The sequence below is a fragment of the Poromitra crassiceps genome, assembly GCF_964638095.1.
Source record: "Poromitra crassiceps genome assembly, chromosome: 2".
Classification (NCBI taxonomy): Eukaryota; Metazoa; Chordata; class Actinopteri; order Beryciformes; family Melamphaidae; genus Poromitra; species Poromitra crassiceps.
This window is the reverse complement of record NC_139624.1, coordinates 26467661-26490160: the sequence shown is the minus strand read 5'-3', so window position 1 is coordinate 26490160 and position 22500 is coordinate 26467661. Positions and strand designations below refer to the sequence as shown.

The 22500-nt window shown below is 47.0% G+C and overlaps 1 protein-coding gene across 1 annotated transcript in view; it reads right to left on the bottom strand.

Annotated features, from left to right (window-relative positions):
* Positions 1 to 22500, bottom strand: part of LOC310795320 (laminin subunit beta-1-like) — a 53490-nt gene that overhangs the window by 4237 nt on the left and 26753 nt on the right. The window contains exons 17-30 of the mRNA XM_083657370.1: positions 22057 to 22243; positions 20636 to 20779; positions 19884 to 20115; positions 18053 to 18216; positions 17143 to 17367; positions 16142 to 16359; positions 13587 to 13683; positions 10403 to 10772; positions 7963 to 8147; positions 6593 to 6834; positions 5021 to 5227; positions 4788 to 4932; positions 3044 to 3251; positions 2128 to 2269 (exon numbers count right to left, since the gene is read on the bottom strand). Of these exons, the coding sequence (XP_083513496.1) occupies positions 2128 to 2269; positions 3044 to 3251; positions 4788 to 4932; positions 5021 to 5227; positions 6593 to 6834; positions 7963 to 8147; positions 10403 to 10772; positions 13587 to 13683; positions 16142 to 16359; positions 17143 to 17367; positions 18053 to 18216; positions 19884 to 20115; positions 20636 to 20779; positions 22057 to 22243 (2766 nt within the window). The remainder of the gene's footprint in view (positions 1 to 2127; positions 2270 to 3043; positions 3252 to 4787; positions 4933 to 5020; positions 5228 to 6592; positions 6835 to 7962; positions 8148 to 10402; positions 10773 to 13586; positions 13684 to 16141; positions 16360 to 17142; positions 17368 to 18052; positions 18217 to 19883; positions 20116 to 20635; positions 20780 to 22056; positions 22244 to 22500) is intronic.

Here is a 22500-nt window from a genome sequence, read left to right as displayed (position 1 = left end):
TCATGGATTTTGATCTTATCCTCTGAAGCTAACCTGGTCGCGACCAGGTTAGCTTTGCAGCGTCAGTTGCCATGGTGATTGAAAGTTAACTTGCTTTGTAGTACGGCTAAACCAGGTTTAAACTCAAACTTACTCGGATAAGGCATTAAACTAGCTTCGTAGTACAGGCTACAGTAGCCTGTACTACGAATGTTGGATAAGAAGATCCAGGATCTGTCCCTTGATCTGGTTTGTCTAAACCAGATCAGCTCGATTGTAGTTAACTTGTACTACGAACCTCGTTTGCCAGTCGTTAACTCGAACCAGGTTTTTCTAATCAAGTTGACTGCGCGTGCACATGAAAATGCCCGTGCACACGAGCTCGTGCCCGCAAAAGAGGCGTGGTTTTTAACAACTAGCCAATCACAATGCAATATGGACCGCTCAGCTCAGAGCCGTAGCTTTTACAGCGCCAGACACGCCTATTTCCTCATTCATCAAAGCCATCGACTACTATGTCAGAATCAAAATCCGTATTGGATATTTTTAGTCTGTTCCCGAATGACTGTCTAAAGTTACCACTTTTATTCACATCAGTCATTTATTTGAAGAGCGGTTTCTGCCTCCACGTATCCTACAGCAGCTGAATTCACCCTCTCAATAAACTGCGAGTGGAAGCAATGTGTAGCCTAATGTCTCAGTCCAAAATCCGTAGACCATTTAGGCTCAACGAATAATAATGATGTCATGTTTAGTCGCACTGATTGAATAATTCCTATAGGCTATCAATAAAAAAAAGAATGACAATAAAATTAAAAGAGGCTTCTGAACGACACGGTATGTGCGGGCATAGATTTCATTTATAAAAAATAGCCTATTTTGTGGTCACATATTGTCAGCAGAGTCGCATATCTCCATATTTCATATAATGATGCTGGAAATATGAAGTTCAATCACATCATACAGGCCAAAAGCAACACTTGCAGCTGCAAAATGCAGGAGTAGGCTAGATATGAATCATCTTAATATGGGATCGCCTGTGTGCAGGTGATCCCATATTAAATTGCATAGATGTAGTAGGCCAGCATGTAAGCTATGACTATTTCAATTCCAACCCAACGTCAGTCTCAGCTCCATTGCGCACACGGCACCGTGCGCTTTGGAGACGTTTATGTAACCTTTTTATGCCGGTTTAGTGATATTTCTCCACTCACTATTCAGCTGCAATCGATCAGCGGGATCAAACAACGTATCTAGGCTACTTGAGAGCACAAAAATGAATATATAAAAACATATTCCAAAGTGGTATAGGGCTTAATTAAAATAGCCAACAAGTGCAAGGCTTTAGTCCTTGATTAACATTAACATTGATTACCATTACTCATTCAACATTACAATTCGTGCTCCTTCGGGAAACTCATCCAGAAAGGGGTTGGCCATTTTTCCAAACTGCTGATTCGATTGGTTCGTGGGCGGTGGATTTAAGGTCTAATCTTATCCTTGCAACTTAACCTGCTACGGACCAGGTTAAGTGTGAAGCATAAGTTGCTATGGAAATATATGTCGGTAAGAAGTTAACTTGCTTTGTAGTACGGCCAAACCAGGTTTAAACCTGAAGTTACCTCGCTAAACCACTAAACTGGCTTTGTAGTACAGGCCTCAGGTGTGCCACACAACAACAACAACAACAACAACAACAGGTCACACCACACATATAAAGACAAAGCTGCTCCTTGTTAGCTCAATCTAGTTGTAACTCAGATATTCGATTAAAAATAAAAAATAAATCCAACCACAGATTTGCTACTACATCAACAAACTTCACATGTAGCTTTAGCTAATCGCTCCCTGCTAACGTGAGGTCCTGTTGGCAAATCTCGCGACTTGCGAGAGTGTGTTGCAGGTCTTGAACAAAGTTCATTTTTGTCCTGATCTGTCTGTCTGGAAAAATTATATTTTGTGGTCAGAATGTTCAGAAGATATGTGGCTTGCTGAAAGGCCCAATATTTACTTTGATGACTATGGGGTCATAATCTGAGATCATGTTCCACTGCTCCCACTGACTCCCATAGACTCGGGACCTGCTGCTAGTCTCCTACTGTAAGTGGCAGAGATACAGGAAGTGAGTGGAAGTTGTGGGTGACTCACAGAGATCAGCAGGTCCAGTGTGCTCTTGGTGTTGTTCTGGGCCTGCTGGATGGCGTCCATGGCAACCATCTGAGCGCGCTCAGTCTCATCCAGGGCCGCCTTCACTAGGTCTGACGTCTCCTTCATGTTCGACGCCTCCTCACTGACAGAGAGAGAGAGGAGTGAGGACAGTCTAACATTAATTATGTACACGCATGCACGCACGCACGCACACACACACACACACACACACACACACACACACACACACACACACACACACACACACACACACACACACACACACACACACAAACTATATACATGTGTCTTTTATGCACGTGTTGAACACCCAGTACTCATTAAACTACATTTTCTGAGTTTTATTGTGTCTTGTGTCTTCCATTTATTTGCATGAAAAGTGTTATAAAGTCTGATTGATTGTAACACTGATCCATTCAAGCTGTCAGCTGATAACAGCCGAGGCATAGGCCTGTTACTTTCGTGTCCTGCACAAACTAACCCGATGCTTCATTTTATGTTTTCATTTAGCCAGTGGATTTTTTATTATTATTTATATTTACATTATTTAGACACAAGACAGTAGCTATTAAGATCCTAATAGTCCCAATGCCCTCAGCAAAGCAAAAAAGAGTAGATCATTTTGTTTTGATGCTTGTGAATGTTTGGCATACGTTTTAGTTCCCATGATCTCCATCGATATGCATGACTGTGTGCGTGTGTGTTCGTGCATGCATGTGTGTGTGTGTGTGTGTGTGTGTGTGTGTGTGTATGCGTGCATGTCTCTGTGTGCGTGTCTGTGTGTGTGTGTGTGTGTGTGTGTGTGTGCGTGCGTGCGTGTCTGTGTCTGTGTGTGTGTGTGTGTGCGTGCGTGTGTATGTGCGTGTGTGTGTGTGTATGTGCGTGTGTGTGTTACCTGGCTTGCTTGGCGTGCTGCAGCAGTGTCTCTGCAGTGTCGATATCGTGGGCGCTCTGGCTCAGGATGCTCTCCACGCTGGTCAGAGAGTCCACCCTCTCCTGGATGTCCTGCGTCAGGCTGTTCAGCTCGCCCGCCGACACGGGCATCTGCAGACTCAGCACCTCATTGGCCACCGCCTCGATCACAGAAACATCCGCCTTGTCGTCTGTTGCCGGGCGGGCACACAGCATGACAGTTACACCCCGCCCGCAACATGTCCCGCACATTCACCATCAGACATTTCCAAAGAGAATATTGCGCCAAAAAACTAGGAAATCGTGGAATCGTGGAGAAAATCATAGAAAATGCCTATCAGCGATTCAATACAGAACATCTGAGAGACACATAGAGGAACCAAATGTATAGGATATCACAGCTAACAGATTCATCCAAAATATGAGTAAAAAACATTCACAACTAATATAAAACGAGCTCAAAAACAGACAATATGGCTGGTCAAATCATTTCTCAAGACTGCGGGGGCGTCACATCATATTCAATCTACCTGTCCAGTGTTCTGAGCCACTCCATGCCAGGACGTCCAGCCTTCTCCTAATTATGATTGTTTGGAGTTTGCTGATGTCAGCAATCTCCTGAGATCATTATTTTACCTCTACTTTTTCTGCCAAAGAATGCCAATTGATATAATTTTTTTAATGGTCGAAATTTAGACTTCATTTGGAAACGCTGGGAGTCGAACTCTGGTCTTGGGTGTCAAAGGATTATGCCCTCCGCCAACCCCAACCGCCAACCCCAACCGCCAACCCCAACCGCCAACCCCATGCTATTTCTTTTCTCTCTTTTTATTTTCACGTTTTCATCCCACTTGGGGAAAAGAATACAAAACATATATATAGACATATATTGACTTCAGATCACCCATTTATCTGTCAAGTACAAGGAAATGCGAAAAATTTAATAAGTTGACGCATTAAATTCCCCATTCACATTCCCCAAAGTACATGTTGACGAAGGAAAGACAGTTCTACTAAGACAATTGTATCTGGCAAGGAGCGTAGTGAAAGCTATGAGCACGTACTGGAGGCTTTATTTGGTAAGGAAGCAGGGGACTCACTTGGTGTTAACCCAAAGAGGGCACAGATTTGGTCAGGGTCACTTTGAGTTTCAAACATCTGACTAAAAGCTTTAAATATACTGATCCAGAAGGTGGAGAGATTCAGACACAGCCAGAACGTGCATTAGGTCTGCTGGCTGACCTCTACTATTTTATTTTTATTTTTCTAAGATCGGCGTATAATTTTTCATATAAAAGTTTTCATATTTAGTAAGTTTTTATATGCATTCAAGACCACAAATTACACATTTACAAGAAAATCACGGAATTGCCTTGCCAGGGGCTTTAAGCAGCTGAGATATGGCGAAACTCGTTATACTTCATCTGTAGCTATTTTTGAACCTTTGATTTACTCAAATGCTGTTAATTTATGAACATGAATTACATTTTTAGACAGTTTAATTTATATTTTGTGTTCGTTTGTATGTGTGTGTGTGTGTGTGTGTGTGCGTGCGTGCCTGCCTGCCTGCCTGCCTGCCTGCGTATATATGTGTGTGTGTGTGTGTGTGTGTGTGTGTGTGTGTGTGTGTCTGTGTTTGTGTGTGTGTCTGTGTGTGTGTGTGTGTGTGTGTGTGTGTGTGTGTGTGTGTGTGTGTGTGTGTGTGTGTGTGTGTGTGGTGCACTCACTGGTGAGGAGGTCTCGTATCTCCTTGATGAGGGTGCGGAGTTGCTGGTTGCTCTGCTGCACTCTCTCTTTGCTCTGGTTGGATTTGAGCAGCACCTGTTGAGCGTTCACCTTGGCCTCATCTGCACGCAGCTTGGCCTCCCACACCTGACCACAAACACTCCGGTCACTCACCCACAACCACCTGAATTATTCCTTGTCTGGGAATATATATTAGAAAAAAACATTCCCCTACCATCCTGGAGAGCTTGTCCACCTCCTCCATAGCCGTGATGAGTTCCTGGTCGAAGTCCTTGGCTGATTTGAGAGCGGTTTGAGAGGTGGTGACGAGGCCCTCGCACGCGTCTCCACCGCACCGTGACGCCCCGTCCTCGTCGACACATCCCACCCCGCCACAGGGGGAGCCAGAGCACTCCCCGCCTTCGCCTGCAGCACCGCATGTCTAGAGAGAGGGTGAATAAACACATCATAATAATAACCGATCAACAGGCAGTGTGAGTGAGTAGAGGGACTGCAACTCTCCCCAGATCGGCAGAGAGGGTGAAGCAACGACCCTACGACCGGGACAGCAGACCGGGACAGCAGACCGGGACAGCAGACCGGGACAGCAGACCGGGACAGCAGACCGGGACAGCAGACCGGGACAGCAGATCGGGACAGCAGATCGGGACAGCAGACCGGGACAGCAGACCGGGACAGCAGACCGGGACAGCAGACCGGGACAGCAGATCGGGACAGCAGATCGGGACAGCAGACCGGGACAGCAGACCGGGACAGCAGACCGGGACAGCAGGGGGAATTGTCCAAGTACAATAGAGCTCAACAGTCATGTGACGTTTCTTGCCCCAGAAGTGAATTCACTATTGATTTTCTCCATAGACATTTAGAAAACAATCCTTATATAACCAGTTTTAAGGCTTGAACCAAGTCAACCAGTCTTCCAGAGAATCATAAAACATTTCACTTTCAGCAAAAACAAAAAATAAATAGAAAATAAATAAAAAATACCGCCTTTGTTTTTTTATTTTTGCTGAAAGTTAAATGTTTTATGGCCACTCACGATTCTCTGGAAGACTGGTTGGCTTGGTTCAAGCCTTAAAGGGATATGCCACTTTTTCGGGAGTTTAGCTCATTTGCTCATATCTCCACCACATAACCAAGGTACACCATGCCTTTTACCATCACTGTCCGAGCAGTATACAGTGAGCTACAGTCGTGAAGTTCGTAAGTATCGCCTTCGAAGTGAGGCCAATGGTACACCCGTTCAAAATAACCAAAAACACAGATCTAATAGCGCCAAAATACATGTTGTGCTTCGGGTACTCACCACGAGATGAAATATTAATCCATGTAAGTAAATGTGGAGTAAATTCCCACACCGAGTTACTTCCTTGTTTGCCTGCAAAGAGCACTTCCGCTGTACACAGCGCATGCGCTGTATGTCGCGCATGCATGGCGGCCATGTTTAGAAAGTAATTCCGGCTACTGTATGTATCCCTTTAAAACTTGTTATATAAAGATTTTTCGAAATGTCTATGGAGGAAATGAATGGGGAATTCACTTCTGGGGCAAGAAACGTCACATAACTGTTAAGCTCTATTAGGGGGGAACAAGAGAAAAAACATTGAAAAAAACTTGACAAATAAGAAAAAAAGAAAAGTGACTGTATGTGTAAGGATAGTTGTTTGTTGCAGTTACCAGGAGGTTAATATAGATGGAGGCAGCAGAGAGAGTGTGATACTTTTGCTTGTGGTTATGCAAGAATGTCAAACTTTTAGCGGGAACTCTAGAGTCGGACGTTTCTCACCTTCTCGCTAAGGGCCGACAGGTCAAATCCGTCCAGGTTGGTGGCCAGTTTGTCCAGCTTCTCTGAGTTTCTCTGATGCTTGCGGTCAAACTCCTTCTGATCACTGCTCAGTTTGTCCTCCGTGGCTCGACGTACTGCGGCCGACTGCTGCAGCATGCTGCCGGGGTCACTGGTGGAGGCGTTGGCCTGGAGCTCCGCCATCGTGGACTTCATGTGTGCTGCGGCAATGGTGTCCATGGCACCTGAAACACACACACACACACACACACACACACACACACACACACACACACACACACACACACACACACACACACAGACACACACACACACACACACACACACACATCATCATCACCACATCATCATCATCATCCATGTCAGGACCAAGCCCCAACGTCCGGTTCTGAAACTCAGGGCCCACTTGAAAATCTCAAAAGGTTTTGCGGCCCACCTCTGCCCCCATAAAAAATATGGAGGCCAAATAATGCATTTTATTTCATTCAGCTCCGCCCTTCTCAGGCTTCGCTATTGGATGAACATCCCCCCGCGTGAGCGATACTGAAGACTTTGATCTCCTTCGCGCCATCATGATGGCCACACCCCTACTTGAGTGTCCGCTGCTGCCTTTATGAGCGCGGAGCACACAACACACTGTTCCTTTGTTTCTTCGCGTGAGTAGAGACAAGACTTCCTTCGGATAAAGAAGATGCTTCGTGGACAGCAGCAGCAGGAAAGTGGCGGGGGCGGCTCAAGGTTCTCCCCGGGTGTGCGGTTCTGCCGCACCTGCGAGGTGGGCTATATCAACCCTGAAGACAGCCATCAGGATTGCTTCACCTGCCACTCTTCCTTGTCTCTGGTTTGTCACCTCAGCCACTCTTGTCTCTGGTTTGTCACCTCAGCCACTCTTGTCTCTGGTTTGTCACCTCAGCTGCTCTTGTCTCTGGTTTGTCACCTCAGCCACTCTTGTCTCTGGTTTGTCACCTCAGCTGCTCTTGTCTCTGGTTTGTCACCTCAGCCACTCTTGTCTCTGGTTTGTCACCTCAGCTGCTCTTGTCTCTGGTTTCTCACCTCAGCCGCTCTTGTCTCTGGTTTCTCACCTCAGCCACTCTTGTCTCTGGTTTGTCACCTCAGCTGCTCTTGTCTCTGGTTTCTCACCTCAGCCGCTCTTGTCTCTGGTTTCTCACCGCACTCACTCATGTATCTGGTTTCTCACCTCAGCCACTCTTGTCTCTGGTTTCTCACCATGGTCACCTCACCCACTCATGTCTCTGGTTTGTCACCTCACTCACTCATGTATCTGGTTTGTCACCTCACCCACTCATGTCTCTGGTTTCTCACCTCACCCACTCATGTCTCTGGTTTCTCACCGTGGAAGTTGGAGTTCTTGGCGTTATGAACCTGCTGTGTCAGGTCCTGGACCGTGAGCTCCAGCCGGCCGGCCTCCTCCCTCAGAGCCTCCAGGCTGGCCTCTGCGGTGTTAGCATCAGCGTACAGCGTAATCACCGCCTCCTCCGTCGTGTTCAGCCTCCCGTCTACGTAGGACATCAAACCACTGGACACACACACACACACACACACACACACACACACACACACACACACACACACACACACACACACACACACACAATTTCAGGCACATGCACATATAGACATGAAAGGGGGCTTGAGCCCCTGCCTTTTTTTCAGTCTGTAAAAAGTGCCTTTTTATTTTTATTTTTTTTATTTTTTTATTATTATAATACATTTTTCATTTTCATTCCAACAACACATGAACAAAACAAACAGCTCAGACACATGAAAAAATAAAATAAAAAGTGCCCTTTCCTGACCATGAATGCATTTCTAATGATGCTTTGTATGGAAATTGCCCTTTCGGGGGCCCCACAGGGGACCGTTCTTGCTCCTGTCCTGTTCCCAATTTATACTGCAGACTTTCAGCACAACTCCGAGACATGCCACATACAGAAATACTCGGACGACACCGCCATTGTGGGGTGTATCAGGGGGGGGCAGGAGGAGGAGTACCGGGGCCTGGTCGAGGACTTTGTCGGTTGGTCTAAGAGAAACCACCTCCAGCTGAACACCTCCAAGACCAAGGAGATGGTGATGGACTTTGGGAAGCACGGGACTCCGGTGCGGCCGGTCTCCATTGAGGGGGTGGATGTGGAAGTGGTTCGCTCTTACAAGTACCTAGGTGTACACCTTGATGACAAACTGGACTGGTCACTGAACACTGACGCACTTTATAAGAAGGGCCAGAGCCAGCTCTACTTCTTACGGAGGCTGAGGTCCTTCAATGTCTGCAGTAAAATGCTGCAGATGTTTTACCAGTCCGTGGTGGCCAGCGTCTTTTTCTATGCTGTAGTGTGCTGGGGAGGCAGCATTAAACAGAGGGATGCAAGGCGGCTGGACAAGCTGGTTAGGAAGGCTGGCTCCGTGGTCGGTATGGAGCTGGACTCCCTCACAGCTCTAGTGGAGAGAAGGTCTTTGGCCAAGCTGCTCGCCATTATGGACAACCCCTCTCACCCTCTCTACAGCACTCTGGACAGCCAGAGAAGCACCTTTAGCCACAGACTGATCTCTCTTGGCTGCAAGAAAGAGCGCACCAAGAACACTTTTGTTCCACGGGCCATCAGGCTGTACAATGCCTCCCCATTGTGCAGGGGGCGTGGAGGCGTGGCCCCAGCAACCTGCAAGGGGCGTGGCCCCAGCAACCTGGGCCACTGAGACTTTAGACTTTAGACTTGAGGCTTTAGTATTTATTTGTGTATGTACTGCAGGCACTTTCTCTATGCATATGTTTGCACACTGCACAGGCACAGGCACTTGTCTTCTCTCTTATTTCCATGTCTTAGCTCTTAGTTCCAGGACTGGCTTTCCTAACTTTTTTATCTTGTTTATCTTTTTTATCTCTTCGTTTTTAGTATTTTAACATGATTTTTATCCTTCATGTACTTTGTTATTTGTATGTGCGACTGGAAGCTGCTGTACAACTGAATTTCCCTCGGGATTAATAAAGTATTTATCTATCTATCTATCTATCTATCTATCTATCTTTCCATGCCATCACTGAAGGCAGGATTCAAAGAGAGAATGGCCTTGAATGCACCATTTGTAATAGGCCTCTGCATGGAGCAGTGTTTTTCTAAACCGCCCCTGAAGGCACCAACCCAAAAACGCACGTGGCCCGTCCCCACCCACTCCAGCAGTGCGCACTCCACTCAGCCAGAGCAACCATGCAGACGGACAGCAGCAGCACAGGCGCACACAGTCTGACAGATATATCAGTCAGTCAACGTGAATCAGGTATGTATGTTTGTCAAAGTCTCATCCAAAAATGAGATATTCCTCTAAATCTGGTTAAAATCGGAATATTTAAAATGAGTTATACCCCTAAATTGGCCTTCAAATTGCCTCAAATTTCCCTGCCCTCTGTCCTTCTCCCTGACTCATATTCCATTGGTTTTTAGACCTTTGAATGATCCCTCCCTGCATTATGCCCTGCCTCAACATCCTGTTTCAACAGGAAATGTATCAAATCTAGAAAGTAAAGATGCCATTTCACAGGGTCTTTAAAAATCTATGAACTTTATCACCATCTATTGGCAAACAGTAGGAATTGTAACAACATTGATAGTTTATCTCCTCCTATACAAGTCTCTGGCCATTCAGTTTGATTAGCTATGATGTACTGTATACTATGAAATGACATCATGAAGATTTATGTCAGCCTAAAGGGGCATAAGCTCTACCCCACTAACAGCCCTACATGTGTCTGTCTGTCTGTAAGCATACTGTACGTACGTAATCTGGTTCTTGACTTCCTGTATCTGCTCCAGCTTGACTGCAGCAGGGTTGCTCTCCACGATCTCTCTGACAGCCTTGGCGTTCTTCTCCAGGCTGCTGACCAGTTCTCTGTATGGCGCCGTCACCCCGCTGGTCCGCAGCTCCATCAGGTGGGCCTCCAGACGGAGCGTTTGATTGGTCAGCTCGCCGACTACGCTGTCCCAGACGCCGAAGCAGTGGTGGCACGGTTCGCAGGCGGGGAACTCACCGTGGAAGCCCCGCGCGCACTGGTCGCACCGCGGACCGGACACACCCTCCACACAGGCACACTGGCCCGAGGTGCGGTGGCACTGCGGGCTGGAGATCCCCCGAGGGTCACAGTCACAAGCTGGGAGAAGAATGGACAGTCAGACAAACGGAGCCTGAAATAAGAGCATGGGGTCGGGGCACCTGGTCGGGGTGGAAGGGAACTGGTGGGAATAGCGTGATCCTCCCACGTGCTACGTCCTACCGGTGAAGCTCCCCGCTGTCAGGTGAAAAGAAGCGGCTGGCTACTGCGCATGTGTCGGAGAAAGTATGGTGCTGGTCTCGGCTCTCCCCAGATCGGTAGAGGGTGGAGCAGCGGCCGCGGCAGCCAATAGGGCAGCATGGAGATAAATTGGCCAAGTATAATTGGGAAGAAAATGGGCGGGGGAAATCACAACAAATTTTAAAAAATTAAAGAAATAAGAGCATGGAAGGATTACTGAACGGGTCAACCAGGCACAGGCCCAGGGGCCCAAAGGGGGCCCCTAAGCCACAGGCACGGGCACATGAAGCGTGAGGCACACTAGAAATGAGCGCGCTATATTTTTGAGCATAACAGTATCTAACAACATGACCACTTTCAGAGATCTACAATAAACAGGTCCTTAGGAAAGCCCTTGCCATTTTGGACTGCGAGAACCACCCACTAATGGAGTTCGATCCTCTACCTTCTGGTCAACGTTTTAGAGCACCTGTCAGGCGCACTAAACGATTCCACGTCTCTTTCATCCCCAGTGCCATCAACATGCTTAATAGCATTTAGCTCTCTGCACTACCCACTTTTGCACACATGCACTTTTCATTTTGCATTTTGCACCCCTTTCCTTGTTGTGCAATGGGGTTTGAAATATCCCTGCTCTGACTCCTTGGCGTTTTGTTGTTTTTTTATTGCGTATTTGTTGTATGTTGTGTATGTTGTTTTATTCTGTCGTATTTTATTGTTGCATCCTGCTGCAAAACTAATTTCCCCTAGCGGGACAATAAAGTGAACCTTGAACCTTGAACCTAGTTTTCTGTTTCTGAAGGAAAGCAGCAGGTTATGCAAGGCCTGTTTGGGTTCCACACCATTATACAGTAAGTAATATGAGGCGTGTGGGTAGTTTTCACACCTTTATACAGTAATATGAGGCATGTGGGTAGTTTTCAAGTCCCCCCAGGGAAATAAGTGCTATGAAAACAAAGGTTCCTGTTATTATTCGGCCCGGCGCTTCCAGTCCATAAACTGAGAGATGACCATGACCTTGAGCACAGTGCTGCCCCTGGAGGAGAGGAGGGAGGGTCTGAGTCACAATGAAGGAATGCAGAGGCTTCAGGGAGAAGGTGGGTTTTATGGCATCGGTGCTGCTGCTTTTATTTGGGTGATTTACAGAGCAAAAGGTATGGCGCTGGGTTTGAAGTTTATCTTGTGTGTGTGTGTGTGTGTGTGTGTGTGTGTGTGTGTGTGTGTGTGTGTGTGTGTGTGTGTGTGTGTGTGTGTGTGTGTGTGTGTGTGTGTGTTCGTGCGTGTGTGTCATGGTGAAATATTACAGCCATCCATGAAAGCACACTAGGGTCAGAACTAGAGGTGTGCCAAATAGTATCGTTCGTGATAATACCGATACAACTCATATTCATATCGTCAGAAATTCATATTGTGATAATGGCAATATTCCAACTTGTTGATGACGTCACACTCCAAACTGTAGTGTAGAGGCTCGAATATCAACACACATGCGCACGCACGCGCGCGCGCACACACACACACACACACACACACACACACACACACACACACACACACACACACACACACACACACACACACACACACACACACACACACACACACACACACACACACACACACACACACACACACACACACACACACACACACACAGTCTACTCCCACACAGTTCTCAGTAAAGTGTCCAGATTTCCCAGGATTTGGTGGCCTGGGTCCAGACCTTGGAATCCAGCCACTTCACTGAGTTGGCTGCTTCTGCTGAAGGAAATGGAGTGTAAAGAGTTGACAATTCAGTCTGATATCAGGCTAATGATTTGGCGCATTGAGTGCATCATCTGTGCATGTGGGAAGAAAGGTCCAGCTGGTTTGGCCGGATTTAGAGTCCATTAGGGACTACAACGGGAGTAATTCGGAATTCCTGGGTCCGGAGGGTGTTGGTCCATGACGAAAATGGGACGCCTGGGAGTTCTGGACAACATCTGGTTCTCATGAGTGGAGAGGTCATTCCCTCTCCTCTCCTCTCCTCTCCTCTCATCTCCTCTCTCTCTGAGAGTGAGCCAGCTACTATGAGACACACACTGCCGCAGATGGGCTGAATGATGCAGACTGGCTGGTCTCAGCAGACGATATAAAACTCGTCGGGATCAGAGAGGGAGCCGCCGTTCGGAGCCAAGTCGCTACCAACTTGCTCCAAGCCTTTACAGCGGAGTTCCCACCAATCCTCTTCCTTCCTTCCTTCCTTCCATAATAATGTGTACGGCACGGCACGGCACGCACGCACACACACACACACACACACACACACACACACACACACACACACACACACACACACACACACACACACACACACACACACCCCCACACACACACACACACACACACACACACACACACACACACACACACACACACACACACAACAGCAGAAAACCAAGGAAAAACAACACAAGTCCAAGCAGGGGGACTCAGGGGAATCACTGGCCATGTGAACTCACCCACTCACAGAGGGAGAGAAGTGGATTGAATAAGATACAAAAAAAGAAATATAAACACAATAATAGGCCGCTATTAAAAATAATAGCTTGTGCTGTAATCCAATGCCATTTCCTGCAGACAATCTATTGGTGATTAGTGATGCGCTCATATGTAGATGTGAGGATGACCTACCGTGACATTTGACCTCTGGATCGCCCCAGAACAGCTCCCTGCACTCCCGACACGTCGTGCCAGCAAAGCCGGGTTTGCACGAGCACTGTCCCGTGATCTGCACCAACACAAATATATGACATATCATCAGGGTGACTTTCAAAATGTAATCAGATACAATTATTAATTACTTGTTAAACATTGTGATCAGTAAAGTATCACAATATTAAAGTAACTGATTACTTTCCGTTACTTTTTGATTACTTTTGATTGAACAAATATCCCGCATTTGACTACTGAAGTCTGGGGGAATGCTCCTCAGGAGGACATTAAAAACAACCCCCCAAAAAACAGCTCTTTCAGACCTTATGTGATGGTTACAGCAGCCAATAGAGACAAAGTGGACGTCACTCCCTGCCTCAGCATGTGTACCAATGTCTTAAAAAATATGAATGGTGGTGAACGGCGAGAGACAATACTTTTTTTTATGCCTTTTGAATTGTGCCACGAGGTCCACATGTACATTTTGTCAATTTAAAAGATAACTTTGCATGTCAAGAAAGTCACAGTTTGTCGTGAAACTGAAACTTAACGTTTAGTTTTGTATGAAACCGCTCAATCAACTACATCTCTCGTCTCGCACAATGTACATCACACCAACATGGCCTGGCGGGAGAGTGAGACGTCACTTATGCGACTGGTTGTGCGTAGTCTTTCTGATTTATAACTTATAGTGCCACAGTTTTACCACAAACTGGGACTTTCTTGACTTGCCATCAACCATTCATATTTTAAGACGCTGGTGAGTAGGCTATAGGGTCTGACCGGAAGGGGAAGGACTTTGACTCTCTATGTATCTTGTGTCGCCTGTTGCTCATGAATACAAAGTGAAAATAACACAATGTCAGCTGGTGCAACAGGCTGCAGATTATTTCACAAACGGCTGTGAGACCGGGTTGGACCAGAGCGGTGTTGTGAGGCAACTGTTGTGAGTGATGTGTGTGCATCATTCTTTATTTTAAAATGTACTTTAAAGGTATACTATGCAACTTTTCATAAAAAAACCATTATGTAATTATACAAAAGTTTCCCCTCAAAACGATCACGTCTGGCCCATATAACAGTGTGGCAGCGTGTTTATGTTGAGAGACGCTGCGCCTTCTGTGTATTTCCGCGATGGGAGATTGTTTTGGTGTGTTCTGTGTTTATGTGGTCTGGGAATTAAATGTTACTTTCTGATAGTTTCACAGCAGCTATGTTATAAAAACACAAATAAACACACACATACCTCCAGACCATCGAATTATGAGGACCAAACAGCTCCAAACACGATCTGGGAAGAAGCTAAATTTCCTGGTTTTAGTCCGCACTGACTCTGCTCTGCTGAGAGATTCCTCTCAGAACATCTTAGCAATGCTATTGGCTGGCTGTTGCGTTGTGAGCGATGTTATTGGCTGGGCGTTATACAGCCCCCACGTGGAACACAATGTATCCACCCAAATACGTCCCTGCACAGCCAAACAATATGTAAACAGCCCCTAAATCAGGCAGGGGGCAATGTCTGGCCACAAACACACTGCCACACTGTATTTAGTGGGTTACAATTGATGTTTTTGAGGGGAAACTTTTCTCTAAGGATTAAAAAAAAAAAACATTTAATGAAAAGTTGCATAGTATACCTTTAAATTCCTGCTAGTAATCTAAATTTTTACTCAATGTAACTGTAATCTTGATTAAACCTTTTGAGCTGTGACCAGCAGCTCTATAGGTCGCTCTGGCGGTTGGTCCACAAAAAGTTGAATTTCGGAAATTTGCACATCTGGTCACAACTATTGCGAGTTTGCGCTTGTTTTTCCGTAACTGTAGGGGATTAGTTACTGTTTTTTGTTTTTGTTTTTTGTAATCTGATTATGTAACATGTAATCCGTTACTCCCCAAGCCTGCATATGATATATGAGTGGTATTATTAAACTGGAGATGGGGGGGATTGTTCCACACTGATGGGTGTATTGTATAGGTTTTCCTTCTCATATACATGTACAGACACAATGGCCCTTTGCAGTTTGATCTGGTTCTCCTCTCTTACAGGAATGTGGATTCAGTAATTCCACAGTGTATTCTGAGACTTCCTTCCTCTGATGGACAACAGCCAGTAAGCACAGAAACCAAAATGTTTGTGTGTGTTTGTGTGTGCATGTAGGCTATGTGTGCCCGATCTGTGTTTGAGTAAAACAGAGAGAGAGCGAGAGAGAGAGAGAGAGAGAGAGAGAGAGAGAGAGAGAGAGAGAGGGAGAGAGAGATTTCCAAACAGCTGGAGTCTATATATCAGAAAACTGTACAAACACAGGACTCGGTTATTAGGTGGGCTGGCCACAGTGAGTCACTACCGCCCTACTGTTCCACGCTCTCAATGGGAATGGCTTGGACAATTCAAATGTGCTTCTCTTGCCAGTCATCGTCATCGTGTAAGGAAATATCCCACAGCCGCTTGATTGAAAGACAAGACTTTTCCTGAAGCAGCTGCTGGATGTTAATGCAGGATATGATGCAGGACAGAGATGGTTCCCATCGCCCACCTCATTGCAGGAGGATCCAAAGGAGTGGACGGGGTCGCAGTCACAGGAGAGGCAGCCCGTCCCGCCGGCAATGTTCCACGTGTCGGCCGCACAGCGCTCGCAGTTCTGCCCGACCACATTGGGCCGGCAGGGGCACTGGCCGCTCCACTGCTCGCACTGGCATCCGTCAGGAGACTGGCACGCCTCGGGCGCTGTGCCCACCGAGTAACACATGCACTCTGTGGAGACACACAAACACATTACGAGTAACACATGCACTCTGTGGAGACACACAAACACATTACATGACAGATTAGCTTCCATCGGTATCACTGGCACCTCCCTCACCTGGTTCAGATCCTACCGCTCCGGCCGTACTCACTTTGTCCAACTCAAACACTTCAGATCACAGTCCCTTCCAGTCTCCAGCGGAGTTCCCCAGGGCTCTGTCTTGGGCCCCCTCCTATTTCTCATCTACCTCCTACCTCTCTGTCATATCTTCAAGAAATACGGCATCCAATGTCACTGTTATGCAGGTGACACCCAGCTCTATCTTTCCACCAAACCCACTTCCATTCTCCCACCCACATCCACTTTTACTGGAAATCAAATCCTGGTTCTCATCCAACTTCCTCAAACTAAACAGTGATAAAACTGAGGTTCTTCTCATTGGCTCCAAGTCCACTCTGGCTAAACCTGACCATTTCTCTGTAACCATTGATAACTCCACAGTCCCCCCCTCCCCCCAAGTTAAGAGTCTGGGTGTCATCCTCGACAGCACCCTCTCTTTTGAAGCTCACATCAACAACATCACTCGGTCCGCCTACTTCCACCTTCGCAATATTAACCATCTCCGCCCGTCACTTACACCCAACAGGACCGGCATTCTCATCCATGCACTGGTTACATCCTGTATCCACACACACACACACACACACACACACACACACACACACACACACACACACACACACACACACACACACACACACATGTGTATGTATTGTATGTGCTGTACTCACTCCTGCAGCTCTGGGTTGCAGCGTCACCGTAGTAGCCCAGTTTGCAGAGGTGACAGCCGTAGCCCTCGGTGTGGTACAGGCATTTGAGACAGGCGCCCGTGTGCGGGTCACAGGCCCCCGGGTCCTGCATGTCAATGTTGCCGTTACACTGGCAGGGCATGCAGCGCCCGCCGGGCACCAGCGGGTTCCCAAAGTAACCCGGGGCACACTCCTCACACCTGGCCCCTGAACCAGAATAATGACGCAGAAGAAGAAAGAAACAAAACACATAGGCGAGACGATACATAAGTGAGTTATCTCATAAATACACGACAGCGCCATGCATTGGTGTCATAGAACATTAGAACCTTTTCCTTCATTTGTTGTGTTTTTTTCCACTACGGGAGAGACTTGATGTTGGGGAAAAGTCCACAGAATCCCAGAGAGATCAGTGTTTTTTCACACACTCTCTTTGTGGTTACACGCACGCACGCACGCACGCACGCACGCACGCACGCACGCACGCACGCACGCACGCACGCACGCACACACACACACACACACACACACACACACACACACACACACACACACACACACTACCTGCCCATTATGAATGGAAAGAAATGGTCCAGCTAGCTAATTAGAGGGGAACTGAAGTGCTGTGGCATGTGACGTTGAAGTGTGTGTGTGTGTGTGTGTGTGTGTGTGTGTGTGTGTGTGTGTGTGTGTGTGTGTGTGTGTGTGTGTGTGCCTGTGTGTGTGTGCATGCGTGCGTGAGTGCATATGTGCATGCGTGCGTGCATCTGTGTGGTTTTCAGGCACAATGACATGAGGTACAACATGAAATGCTTGTAGCGTTGGAAAACTGCTTTAACAAAAACGCAATCTGTTATTACTGTCATTATTGCGAGATGTTAGGTATACGTACCTTTGTAGCCCGGGCTGCACACACAGACCATCTGGTTGGAACCGGTCGGCTGGTAACATCCGTCAGCGAACTGGCGCCGGCTGCCCGGACCATCGGGACACATGCAGGGGCGACAGTGGCCTCCCGAACCCAACTCCGGGTCACCATGGTAACCGCTCAGACACCTGTAAGTGGAGATAAGGTTGAGATGCAAAACATACAAGATACTCAACACACCAACAAGATGACCCGTTACACGCTACGCCAATGGTATACATGCCAGGCCCGGCTCCAGGATGGACTGAGGGGGAAGTTAAAAATTGTGAGGGAGCAATTTGAAAATTGCCATGGCAGCCCAGCATTATTGCACCCCCTTCCTGACAAGCTAGCATGACATGGTACCAATGGATTCCTTAAGTCTTCTAGTTTCATATGATCCCAGTATCTACACTCTAGCTTTAAAAATGAGCCCGCTACAGCCTCTGAAAGACAGCAAGTTGTGTTACTTCCTGCCTTTTAGACACAAAATAGCTGCTGGTGAAAAAGGCGCATCCACCACTGATTCAGTGACAAAATAAAATTGCCACAATTGATTGGCTGCTGTTAGTTGTCAATCATCAAACTCTTTGACCAATCGCAGTAGCAAAGTAGGACGACTTCGACGATTCTGCGCCAAAGAACTTACATTGTTAAGAACCGAAGGCTATTAGGTTGTTCCACTGCAGCATCATGGTGGCAGCGTTCTCAAAAAAGCATGAGCTTCATCTCTTGCCTTCAATACTCTTTGTCTGCTACAGGCCGGCAAACACTGTAACGTTAGCTTTATCTGCAAGGCGCATACAGCTCAACAGCCAGCCAATGGATTTCAAAGCTGATGACCTTACAGGATCTTAGCATGACTGGAACTGGTTAACAGGCAGAACGTTTGGTTACTCACAGTGTCGTTTTGAGCCAGGTTAAGTGGTTATAGCAGCTAGTTAGCAAGGCCGGATTAACCATAGGGCAACCGGGGCAGGTGCCCCGGGGCCCTCGGGGTGAAGGGGCCCTCCAAATTTTTTTTTTTTTTTTTTTTTTGTCGGGCTCATGTTGGGCTCCACAGAACTATGACACAAATCTAAGACCAATCAGGACAAAATAAAATGTGTTTCCAAGAAGATTAAGTCTGATGATTTAGTCTCATTGGATGCCTGTGGGCAAGTGGTGACCAGGGGCGCGGGAAGTGGGGGTGCTTGTGGTGCTGCGGCACCCTCTGCTGTTTTGTATTGGAAATGTAATGTCAATTATTTTTTCATCATTGTAAAGCCACAGCACAGTGAAGAGGATATTAATGTGAAGATTAGCCTCTTCCTTTTGCTCTCAGAGTGCATCAGATTCATGCATTTTACTTTAAAATGTACAAAATTTCTTTGTCCATGGGGGCACAGCCCCCCCTAGAAACCCCCCAGTCAGACTAATATATTTATCCTGCTGGTGCTACCTCTTTGCAAAGCCTAGAATCGCCTATGAGTGAGTGAGAAACTGAATCTCAGAAATGGAATAATAACATAACAGTATAATACTAATGTTAATTTAAAATGAGATATTCCTCTAAATATGGCGAAAAAACATCCAAACATCCGGACGATGGGTAGGGGGGCCCCTGGGAGCTTCAGTGCCCCGGGGCCCCTGGGGATGTTAATCTGGCTCTGCTAGTTAGTCCCGCCGCCTACATCGACCAGCCAATCAGGCATCTCAGACAGTATCTGTCTAACCGCTAGTCGATAGGCTTGCGTCCAGACCCATATGAATCACTATGCAAATGAGATGAACAGAGCCTGGACACCAGACCATCCACATCCGTCCCCCCTCGTACCTTTCACAGTTGTGTCCGGCGGTGAAGTCGCGGCAGCTCTGGCACTCTCCGGTCTGCGGGTGGCAGTAGTCACTGTGACCGTTACAGTGGCAGGGCCGGCAATGAGGGAAGCCCCAGAAGCCCGGCAGGCAGTGGGCACACTGGCGGCCCGAGGCCCCCGGCACGCATGCACACTGGCCCGTCGCCTCGTGGCAGAAGGCATGGAGCGCCCCCCGAGGGTCACACTCGCATGCTGCATATGGAGGGAGGGATGTGGCGCAAAAAATGAATTGCCTTTATTTATATGGTACGTTTCAAAGCCACCAAGCGCTCTACAAAGACATTAAATTAAATTAAATTAAATTAAATTAAATTAAATTAAATTAAATTAAATTAAATTAATAATGCAAAGAAAGGCTGGAAAAGAAAAGGGAGGTAAAAAAAACAAAACAAGAATAATGATGACATAAAATGAAGTCGAGAAGTTGTTTATCATTCCCACTTCTCACTGTGAATGATCAGGGAACTCCAACAATTTCATTGTAAAAAGAAACAAAACCTTGTCATGCTTTTACTTGATAATATGAATGTTATGGGAAAAATTCCACCCAGAGAAAGTACAATTTTCTGCTATTTCTCATTTGAACTTGCTTTAGCGTGAGAACGAATGAACCAGGGAATTGGCTAGTTCATTGGTCAGCAACTTCATTCTGATATGCCTTTTTTTGATTGGTAAATGTTCTATTAATGGTCAAATTGAAAGTGTAACTTACGTCGGCAGCCAGCAGGGCTGAACAGGAAGGTGGCCGCGGCACAGTGTTCACAGTTCCTGCCGACCACGCTGGGCCGACACTGGCACTGGCCTCCGCTGGGCTCGCACACGGCGCTCAGCGAACCCTGAGGATCACACTGGCACACTGGGAGACCAGAGGAGGGAGACAGAGGGACAGAGACAGAGGGACAGAGACAGGGATTTCCACTCAGAAAAGACAGCTTCATCCAAAATAAATGTACTAGGAACTAGAGGACACAGTGTGCAAAAAGTCAAAGGAGGGTGAATACTTTTGATAGCCACTATATAGTATGAAGACAGATTTGACATTCAAGAGCATACTGTACAAACCTGGTAGAAAGCATCCTGCTAAGTGACCTCACATTCTGTTTCGGATCAGTGTGGACTTCACCTGGTTACATCATCAACTACGACACAGTCTCTGATTGGCCGGTTACATCATCAACTACGACACAGTCTCTGATTGGCCTGGTTACATCATCAACTACGACACAGTCTCTGATTGGCCGGTTACATCATCAACTACGACACAGTCTCTGATTGGCCGGTTACATCATCAACTACAACACAGTCTCTGATTGGCCTGGTTACATCATCAACTACAACACAGTCTCTGATTGGCCTGGTTACATCATCAACTACGACACAGTCCCTGATTGGCCTGGTTACATCATCAACTACGACACAGTCCCTGATTGGCCTGGTTACATCATCAACTACGACACAGTCTCTGATTGGCCTGGTTACATCATCAACTACGACACAGTCCCTGATTGGCCTGGTTACATCATCAACTACGACACAGTCTCTGATTGGTCAGTTACATAATCAACTACGACACCGTCCCTGATTGGCCCGGTTACATCATCAACTACGACACAGTCTCTGATTGGCCCGGTTACATCATCAACTACGACACAGTCTCTGATTGGCCCGGTTACATCATCAACTACAACACAGTCTCTGATTGGCCTGGTTACATCATCAACTACGACACAGTCTCTGATTGGTCGGTTACATAATCAACTACGACACAGTCCCTGATTGGCCCGGTTACATCATCAACTATGACGCAGTCCCTGATTGGTCGGTTACATCATCAACTACGACACAGTCTCTGATTGGCCCGGTTACATCATCAACTACGACGCAGTCCCTGATTGGTCGGTTACATAATCAACTACGACACAGTCTCTGATTGGCCCGGTTACATCATCAACTACGACGCAGTCCCTGATTGGTCGGTTACATTGTAATTTCAGGAAATCGCTGTGGGCGGCTGGAAGTCCAGACTGATCCGTAGAGTGAAACAGAATGTGAGGTCACGTGATCAGGATATAGGCAAACACAAATCCAGGTGAATGAACACACACACACACACACACACACACACACACACACCCATGGCTCCCTGGTGCAGCAGAGCGGACATGGAGAAGATGTAGTCGTTGCAGATGTGGGTCATGGGGCTCTTGACCACACTCTGGCTGCTCTCCAGACAGCGGTAACGCTGGAACGTGTCCCACGCTCCCTCACCCTCCGTCCCCTCAAACATGTCCAGCTCCCTGACCCGCGGGATCAGTACCAGCTGCAGAGAGAGACAAATGTACACGCCAGAATAAAAACATGGACTTTTCCCTTAACAGACAGGGAGACAGCAGATTAACAGACAGGGAGACATGGAGACAGAAGATTAACAGACATGGAGACAGCAGATTAACAGACAGGAAGACAGCAGATTAACAGACAGAGAGACATGGAGACAGCAGATTAACAGACAGGAAGACAGCAGATTAACAGACAGGGAGACAGCAGATTAACAGACATGGAGACAGCAGATTAACA